Source organism: Rhincodon typus, unplaced genomic scaffold (genome assembly GCF_021869965.1).
Source record: "Rhincodon typus isolate 14 unplaced genomic scaffold, sRhiTyp1.1 hic_rhity00001920, whole genome shotgun sequence".
Taxonomy (NCBI): domain Eukaryota; kingdom Metazoa; phylum Chordata; class Chondrichthyes; order Orectolobiformes; family Rhincodontidae; genus Rhincodon; species Rhincodon typus.
Window position 1 is genome coordinate 515 of NW_025967558.1, and position 10,261 is coordinate 10,775.

Consider the following 10,261-nt stretch of genomic DNA (forward strand, 5'->3'; position numbering starts at 1 on the left):
CAATTAACTCCTGACTTGTTCCATGTAGATCATGTACAGGCTTTGGGGAATCAGGAGTTCTAAGTAAAATCCTATTGTGAAAGCTAATGGAGAAAGATTCAAACTGTCTAATTGTTCTTTCTGGATATTGTAATCAACTTGTGCAGGCATATTATGACACCCCACTGGAATAGGTAGAACTTGAATCCAGGCCTCCTGGCTCAGAGGTAGAAGGACACTCCCACACAACAAGAGAGCCCTCCCTAATTGTGCTTTCTTTTATTCTCTATCCAGAAGTGCTATCACATACAACTCACCACCAAATCACCTGTGGTAATTGTTCTTTCTATCTTTAGGCTTCGAAGCAGCTACACCTGTGACGGGGCAAAAAACCTGGGATTAATCTGGAGTCCAGTCGTCATCAGGAATGACCAACACGGAGATGGCATCAGTGTGAAAGTTACCGTATCTGCCAGCAGTCTGTCAGAGCCACTTACATTCACATGTGATGGTGAGTTTTGGATTTGGTCCCGAGCTATTCCAGTTATTCAATCAAAACATCTGATGGTTGTAGCCAGGATTATAAGTGTTATTTGCTTGAACGAAGTGTAGTGGTGTGTGTCTTTTTTGTTTTATAGAAGATTTCTCTGTTATATAAATGAGAAACCAAATTAAAGAAGCTCAATGTTGAATGATTTTTATCCAGTTAAATACAATACACCTTGAAAATCTATTTGTTCTTTGAATCACTGAACTTATTAACAGGAGACTCCATGCAGTATTTCAGTTTAGTATTTTCTGTAGGTTCTCCTGTATTTGGACTCAGATAATACCTATATTTACCCTGTGATTCACATCGGACTGTAAATCAATAGCATCAACAAGTTTCCTGAAACAAGTTTGCCTCTAACTCATACCTATGAGTTTGATTTTCTTCTTTCCTTCTGTGATATGTGTTATTTATTACCCTTTTAGGACCGAGATGACAATTTTTTTCTTTTCCTGAGGGTGATGCGACTTTGGATCTCTGTTTCAGAAGATGATGGAATAAGGGTCTTTGAATATTTTTAAGACACAAATTGATAGGTTCTTATTTAGAAAAGGACTGAAACATTAACAGAATTGAAGGGAATGTGGAATTTGAAAAACAAACAGATCAACCGTGATCACATTGGATGGTAGAGCAGGGTCTAAATGGCCTATTCTGCTCCTAGTATGTATACACGTATATTTGCAATTTTTTGAGTGCCAGCATTCAATTATTGCTGAGTTTTCCTTTGAGCTTGCAATACATCGCTTTTTGATTTGACTTTTGGGTTACTCTCATTACTGTTCATGACCAAGGCATCAATATCTATAAATCGGTATTGACCAATGATGCGCATAAATCTTCCTCTCTCACTTTTGGAGGAGTCTGGTCTTTGCTAAACATTTCCCGCTGTGCATCATCCTCGGATGAATTTGATGCAGACAGCTCGGAGGCCCGAACAAGACAGCGTTTTACTGTTTATCTGCTTGGATTGGCGATGATCCCAAACCACTGCTGGCATGGATTAACTGCCAATTACAACATGATTTCTCTATTATTGCATCTTTACAAACATTACCCCATAATCTAGCCACAGAGGCGACCTTAAAGAACGGCCCAATCCTCTCTCAGGCGCCAATTTCAGTGCTGTAGTGAATAAACCCATTCAGTAACGGACCCATATAATTGAAAAGTTCCCAGGTTTGATTTTCTATGTGTGGTGTTAGCCAATCTGAGCCAGGGACATGGCTAATCAAAGAGCAAATCTTGCGTCTCTGCTCATCTGGTCTAGGGTGGGAAAATCACAAAGGATTTCCTGTCTTGATCGCTGGTCAGAGGTGATGAAGGGTACCTGTCAGATCGGGACAGAACATGTCCTGATCCTGATACCCCCACACTCATACACCCTGTCTAGATACTTGGTCTCAGTTCACAGTTGAAGATACGCTAGTTTGTGTAGGATATTGAATGGCAGCTGGCATCCATTGAACCTTACACCAGCGTGACAGTCCCTTCAGGAGAGGGGAGAATACTGGAGAAGGAATTTCTTATACAATAAATGTTCCCTTTCAATCAATCTGTTACAAGGAATTAGCATTTTAATTTGTTTCAAATAGCAAGAGGTGATGACCTCCTCAGGCAGCTGCCAAGGAAGAGGTTACTGAAGCGGTTGAGTGCAAGTGAAATAAATTAACACCCAAAAGTTGACAAAAAAAAACTGAAATGCTTCAGTAGACCTGTCAATTTATTCTACATGTATCTTTTTGTCAGCTTAACGACATTTAGAAGGAGAGTTGCCCTATTAAAGGGGAGCCTTGTAAGCATTTTTAGAATTTCATTATCTCCACCTATCTAAATTGATTCATCAGTAGTGATACAATATGCTGCCAAACCAATATACCACTCAAAAATTTGTGGCTTTTCCCTGCCTGTGCATTCTAATGTGTATTAACGAATGGAAAGTGCATGCTGCTTAAAGCCTCACAAATCACTGGTATCAGATGTACTGCTGCTTATGTCTTTAATCCCAGTTTCGCTCATATCATGTAGAGCAAACTGTGCACCTTTTATATTCAATGAGCTGATAGATGAGTGCAGGATAAAATCTGACACTGAAGGAACTCTAATGTTCTTGCATCTTAGATTAAAAACAAACCTGCTCTTTACAGATTTTAGTGCAGATGGGTGTATCTCTGAGCAATGACACATGTGATATTGGCTCCAGAGCCCTTACTTCAGGGTTTTCCTCTGTTTTATTGTTGTAAGAGTCGTAAAGCTCCTGATCTTTAAAGGCATCCTAGCCCCATTTCTGTAGTATCACCTGTCTCTGCCCTGGCCTCACATCATCTGTTGCTACTATGACCCTCATCCTCATTATGTCCCATCTCCTGGTGGTCTTCTACCTTGTACCGTCTTTAAAAATTTGCAAAACTCTACTGCGAGATCACCTGTCACCCCTGATTTTGAACTTCTGTCCCTCACTTTCATATTCGTCATAGGCTTTGCCCCTTTTTACTTTTGTAACCTCATCTCGACCTGCAACCTTCTTAGAAATCTGACCTTGTGCCCTGCCCTATTTTCTTTATTCTTCCATGGGCAGTCATGCCTTCAATTTTTCTATTTCAGCTGACTGGATTCCAAGGTCAGGATTTTACTCCCTAAAACTCTGTATTTCTCTACTTCCCCACCTTTTAAAATGCTCAATAAAATCTATTTCTTTGACAAAGCTTTTTTTTTTACTTGTCCTATCGTACTCTTTATGGTTCAGTGTCAATTTTTGTTTGAGAGTACTCCTTTAAGGGATCTTTGACCGAGTTAAAAGTTGAATATAAATACAAATTGTTCATTGGTTTTGACATTGCCTTGTTTTCCAGGGGGCTCCACAGTAGATCTAGTCATTTATCAGACTCTCTGTTACATCTATGACAACCTCCGTGGCATAAACGTTGACAACTTTGTCTTGAAGATATGTGGACTGGAAGAATTTCTACAGAAGTAAGTTACTTGCTGAAAGTTTAAGTAGCTTTCTGTTGAAATCGATATTTAAATTAAAATGCATTTTAAAAATCAGCAAGTGTGCTGTGGAGTTAGAAAAGAGAACATTTTGGAAAGTGTGTAAAGTGGTTGGATAATTTTGAGCATTTTTTACCTTTTTTTTTCCCTATGGTACTATTCTACTATATTCGTTCCTCTACAAGGCCTTGACAGTGCCCAATTCCTGACCCCAAGCCACTGGAAAATGTGGTGTCCAGAATTGACCGCAGTCTTCTAGGGCATGTTTAAACAATGATAGATGAAGGTTTAACTTTACTTTCTTGCATTTCTCCACTGAGCCTCTGTTATAAAGCCATGCTTTTTAGCAGCTTTATCTATTTTTCTTGTGACAGTCAATGGTTAGTGGATGCAACCACTGTGAAATATCTGTTTCCTGAACCATCATACCTTTTCAAAATTGTGCCATTTTGTTCACATTTCCAAAATGCATCACTTCACATTCATGCGAATAACCAGGTTGAAATCAGGAGATGGAACTTGGCACATTGTACTTCCCAGCTCACAGAAAATCCCAGTGGCACTAAAGCTGCCTTTGCTGAGATCTATCTCTTACCACGCACCACAGGTCCAACTGCAGACTTTCCTGTTCTGTGGTAGGGAACAGAACCTTGGGTTTTGCTTAGCTGCCTTTTGATGTCATTCACTGTACAGTAACTCTGTTACCACTTGGCTAACTCAGCCTGTGCCAGATTGTTATTACAAAGTTATGAGCACAGCTGAATATTCAAATTGACCAGTGTTTACACCAGTTTTTTACCTGACTGTAATGTCAATCCTTTAACTATGTTTTACTTCTAACTTATTTTTAAAACACTGTTAAGTAATGCAACTACTTTTCATTTTTATTCCTCTTTTGTATCAAGGATTTGTACCTAGGTACTTGTACCTAAGATGGCATCATAAGAAATGACATTGTAAAACTTTCCACTGTACTCATGTACTTTTGTACTTGAGTGCATGTGACAGTAAAGGATATTCTATTCTATTCTGTTCTATTCTACCCATTGGAGTGCATGAATGGGTGACATATATCTGACTCTCACTTAAATAGTTGACAGGTCTTGGTAGTTGACTCGGCATTTTTTTTTGATTCGTTCATGGAATGTAGCATGTGCCAGAATTTATTGTCCATCCTTAATTGCCCAGAAGGCAGTTAAAAATTGAGCTCGTAGGCCAGACAAGGTAAAGATGGCAGATTGCCTTCCCTAAAGAATACCAATTGATGCTGGTCGCATGGATATTTTTCATGGATTTTCAAGATTTATTTTAAATTGAAGTCAGATTTCACTATCTGCCTTGGTGGGATTTGAACTCATGATGACAAAATATTCACCTGAACTTCTGGATTACTAGTCCAGTGACATTACCACCATGTCACTCCCTGCTGGGAAAATAGACAACCTCAGGATGAGGCTGACAGAGACCACAGCCCCTTGAAAAAAGGGAAATCTTGCTCACCTTTGTGTTGCATTAGAGGGAGAAAGGATAAAGTGATCTGTCAGGTGAAGATCACCTTGGGAGCCATCATGTGTGTTCATGTAGTAAGAGACCGATGAGCTAAAGAAAGCCTGAGACTTTTAATGGAGCATTGCACACTGTTTGCCAATTCCTGCTGCCCTGACCCAGAGAACAGTCTCAAAGAATCATGTCTGTCACTCCTTTCCTTTTGACACTGTCTCTTGGACACGATTTGAACTGTAGCTTTTTAAAAATTCACTGATAGGGTGTAGGTATTGCTGGCTGGGCCAGCGTTTATTTCCTGTCTCTATCTACCCTTTGAGAAAGTCATGGTGCGTTGCTGCCTTGAGCCACTGTGGTCCACGTTTTGTAGGTAGACAAACAATGCCATTAGGGAGGGATTCAAGGATTTAGACTCAGGCACGGTGGTGAGTGGCTTGGAGCAAAACTTGCAGGTGGTGGTATTTCCATGTGCTTCCAGATGAAAGTGGTCATGGGTTTGGAAGGAGCTGTCTGAGGAGCTTTAGTGAAGTTCTGTAGTACATCTTGAATATTGTACGCTGCTACTGAGCATTGGTAGTGGAGGGAATGGATGTTTGTGGATGTGGTGTCAATCAAGAGGGCTGCTTTTTTTTTTCTGGTGCCAAGCTTCTTGTGTGTTGTTGGAGCTGCATTCATCCAGGCAAGTGGGGAGTTTTCGTCACACTCCTGAGTTTTGCCTTGTGGACAGTGGCTGTAGTGATTTAGGTGACAAATATTAACTGGGCCTATTTTGAGGAGGAGACATTTCTTCAAATGTATTATTTGGCTGTGGATGACTCTGACAAGGTCACATTCATTACCAATCTCTACCTGTCCTCCCTCTGGAAGGTAGTGTTGGACTTTTTCTTTGTAATTTTTTTCTGTTTTTATGATGATGGACCTCAGCAGCATTAGAAAAAGCATTGCTGTAAGACCAATTCAGGATGCTCTGTGACCCAAAGATTTTTGCAGTTGATGGTGTTTCATACTTCCTACTATGTTGGAAGTAGAAGCCATGTGATTCAAGTGCACTGTTGAAGCATGTTTGGTACATTCCTGCAGTCAGATCTTGCCAACAGCATAGGAAAGATAACTTGCGTTCGTCCGCAAAAACACCTATCAAAATAGATTTGTCATGGATGGTCACAAATTTCTTGACTGTTGTTGTGCTACACCTGCCCAGGCAAGTGTAGAGGGAGGAAAGCCGTGTACTTGGAGAGATCCTGGTGATAACGGTAGCATTCTACTGAGAGCTGCAATGTCAGAGACTAGACTGATTAAACTTCTCACTCCTAATTTTTGCTAGGTAAAATTTTTAAATCAGGGTGGTTGTTGTAGGAACCTTGGAGGGTGGCGTCATTGGTTACAAGAACATCAAGCTTCCTGTAGTGAAAGCACCTTATTAAGCTCTTGATGAAGGTATACAGTGGGGTTTTGGAACACCACCTGCTTTATCACATGGCTAAAGTCAGTGTCTCAACTGAACGTTGACACGCTGACTTAACCACATGTGCAATAGACCTGGACACTTTTGATAATTCCCCAATTCAATGTCTGACTGTTGGGAATTGATCTAGTACAATGAGAACTTGTATTTACCCAACAGCTTTATCAAAGTAAAACATCTCAACATGTTTCAGAGGAGCACGTATTGGAAGGTTACAGATATGGTCTGATTTCCAAGGTTTTCTTCACTAATGACTGAAAGTCATTGGCATGCAATTTGTCACAATTTGGTGTGGGGCTATTGGAGGGTGAATTATTTTAAAGTAAACTGCAGAAGATGCATTGCAGAAATTCAAAGATCCTACGACAGCACCTTCCAAACCCACGACCACTTCCATCTAGAAGGACAAGGGTATCAGACATATGGGAAGACCAACACTTCCAAGTTCCCCTCCAAGTCACTCACCTTGGAAATATATCGCCATTCCTTCACTGGCGCTGGGTCAAAATCCTGGAATTCCCTCCCTAATAGCATTGTGGGTCAACCCACAGCAGGAGGACTGCAGCGGTTCAAGAAGGCAGCTCACCACCACCTTCTCAAGGGGGCAACTAGGGATGGGCAAGAAATGCTGGCCAGCCAGTGATGCCCACATCCCACAAATGAATAGAAGAAAAAAGGACACTAGACTTGAAACATTAACTTTGCTTTCTGTCCACAGATGCTGCCAAACTTGCTGCGTTTCTCCAGCAATTTAAGTTTTCCTCCAAACTGAATGTTATACTGGAAACTATCTATTTAGTCTTCACTACAAAAGTGTCTGGACTACTCAGTGGGGGGAAAAAAATAACCGTTTGTTCTAAAGGGCACAGGTAGCAACCACAATATGCAGAAGGCTTGCAGAGATTTGCAGACCCTCAAAATAAATGTGTTACTTTCAGTCTGAGTGTGTTCAGTGTAAACAGAATCATTGAATGAAGCTTGGTTAACAACTTCTCTTTTTTACTTTTTTAAATTATGTACAATATTTAAATGTTAGATTCTATTTTCTGTTTTTAAATTTTTTTTCTCCAGCTTATTCACTGTGACAGCTCCTCCAATGCAGCTGCAAGCTTTTAGTTTAAAAACAGGCTGCTTGTCTATTTGTGTGTTTGCACCTGTCTGTGCGTATGTGCAATTGTATCCATACTACTGTGTGTGTGTGTGTGTGTGTGTGTGTTTCTCTGTGTGTGTCTGTCTGTCTGGTTTGTGTGTGTGTGTGTGTGTGTGTGTGAGAGAGTTTCTCTGTGTGTGTCTATCTGTCTGGTTTGTGTGAGTTTCTCTGTGTGTGTCTGTCTGGTTTGTGTGTGTGTGCGTGCATGTGTGTGTGTTCACATGGTTGCTCTGAACTTAATTAAGTGGGATGTTGTTAGATCCTGGAAGATTCACAGTAGTTTTTATTACTTTTGGAGATGGCAGGTTCTCCTACTTTTAGGGTCCGAAATAGGAAGATCCTTGTCTGACTGTCTGTTTGTGTGTGTGGTGTGCAATTCTGAAGGAGAGTAGGAAATTTCATTTAAACTACTTTGTGTCTGGGCATTTGGAAAAGTCTGCAGAAGCTTTCCTACAAGCACTAACCACCTACCCAATCAAGTAGCTCTCTGAAATGAAGGTATAACATTCAATGGAAGCATGAGTTTTGCTTTCCCATTCCTGTTTGCTGGTATCCAGAAAGGCACTGAGCCAAATGAGCTGGTGTAGTCTCAGGCACAAGCACTAGCCTTTGCTGAGTGAGCTAGTCTCCAGCTGGCTAATAGAGTTACAGTTACTGATTGAGGTGAGCAGCGTAGACATGTGTGTGGAAGCTAGATAAATACATGGAGAAGAAATGAAGTAAAGGATGGAGTGAGATGAAATAGGATGGCAGGAAGCTCATTTAGAGCATAAACACCTGCATACTGATCTTGGGCCAATTTAGCTGTTTCAGCATTATAGGACCGTAGAATCAGGAGTAGGCCATTCAGCCCCACAAGACTGCTCTGCCATTCTAGATTGTGGCTGATCATCATCTACCTCAATGCCATGTTAGTACACTATTCCCATATCCCTTGATGTCATTAGTATCTAGAAATTTATCCATTGTGCCTTGAATTTACTCCCTGAATGAGCTTCGTCAGCCCCCTCAGTTTCAGAACTCAAACGGTTCACCGCCCACTGACTGAGGAAGGTCTTTCTCATCTCAGTCTTAAATGGCTTGTCCTTTTCTCTGAGGCTGCATTTATTCTGTCGATCCCTTTTAATTTTTTTTCTCTGTGAGATCTCCTCTCACTGATTCAACCTCCAGAAAATACTAGACCATTCTCTTTAACCTTACCCCGTAGTGTTGTTAAATTTAACATAATACAAGCAGCTTCAGCTCTCCCAGCTCCAAGATGAGGGGAAGACAGCACAGAAGAACTCAGCTTTGTTCTTAATCATGGTGTGGTCGTTCCTCAAAGACAATTCATACGTGGATGTGATGATCTTTCTTATACAGGAGCTGCTGTCACACGTACTGAGACCAGAAAGAGATTTCTATGCACTCAGCTGATCCAACTCTGACTCCAGCAAAGGTCCCTAAATTGGCATTATTTGCACTTTTTCAGCCAGCTCCTAGCATGAATGATTCATGCATCAGAGTAAAATGTCTAGCTTGGGAGATGCTGGTTAATTGTCATGACCGTGTTTTTTAAAAATGATTGTTAAATGGGTTACGATTGTAGGTTCAAATCCCTCAGCTCCTAACCCAGGTGAAAGGTACTCGTAAATAGTTTCAAAAGGGAATTGGGCAGGTATTTGCCAATGAGGAATTTTTATAGAGGAAAGGTAAAGGTGTGGGACTAAGCAGAACTCCTCTTACTTAGAGTTAACAGGGACCTGTAGGCAGGAAAACTTCCTCCTATTGCTGCACGTTTCTATGAATTGGAGAAAGCAGCTCAGCTTCTTGGTCACATTCAGTGAGACCATAGTTGATCTGCTTGATGGACACCATCTATCTGCCTAGGCTCCACATCATTATGTACTTTTGTCTTAGAAAAATCTGAATCTTACTTTTTATTTTGCCTGTATCTGAGCTGCGTAGCTTTTTGGAAGGTTTCTCCGTGTGAGGCCTAGCAGGTTTTCTTGCCCTGTCTCACCAAGTTAGTCACATTAATTACCTACCCCGCCCCTGTGGCATGTCATAGGTCTGGTTTCCATCCCATCTTCGCTCTTGCTGTTCCTAGAAAAACTCACCAGGTTTCCTGAAATTCACCAGCATCCATTGTGCACCCCCGCAAGTACCGTGAGTCCAGAGCTGCCCTGCAGCATTCCTGACATTTCCCCTGGGCGCGATGCATCAAGGTTATCACTCAGGTTAAAGCAGTATCAGCCATTTGTAGAAGTAAGGTCAATGTCATTCTCCCCTCTGCTATTGCAAGTTCCATCATCCTGTCTCCACTGCCTTACACTCACGCTTGTTCTGTACCCCTTCTTTATTATCTGCTGCTCTCACTCTGTGAAGAAAACAGCCCACAGTCAGACACAGAGTCAAGGTGAGTGGCATGTTGCCTATCGTTCGGTTCCTCATTCCTTTATGAGGAGATGTTCCTGTCTCTGCCCCAAACAGGGCCTGGACTGGTATCAGAAACTTCCCTTGAATTAGAATGCCAAGAATTCCTGAGTGAAAGCTAATCCCCAGACTGAGGCCTGCTGACAACTATGGTAAGCGTTATAAGACAGGGTTCCAGGCTTTGTGACAAAAACAAAGGTACTGGAAA

The 10,261-nt window shown here is 41.3% G+C and overlaps 1 protein-coding gene across 1 annotated transcript in view; it reads left to right on the forward strand.

Moving 5' to 3' along the window:
- Nucleotides 1–335: 335 nt before the first annotated feature.
- Nucleotides 336–10,261, forward strand: part of LOC125481378 (phosphatidylinositol 4-phosphate 3-kinase C2 domain-containing subunit beta-like) — a gene marked incomplete at both ends in the record, with an annotated part of 23,043 nt that continues 13,117 nt past the window's right edge. The window contains 2 exons of the mRNA XM_048592849.1: nt 336–490; nt 3,382–3,502. Coding sequence (XP_048448806.1) covers nt 336–490; nt 3,382–3,502 — 276 coding nt within the window. The remainder of the gene's footprint in view (nt 491–3,381; nt 3,503–10,261) is intronic.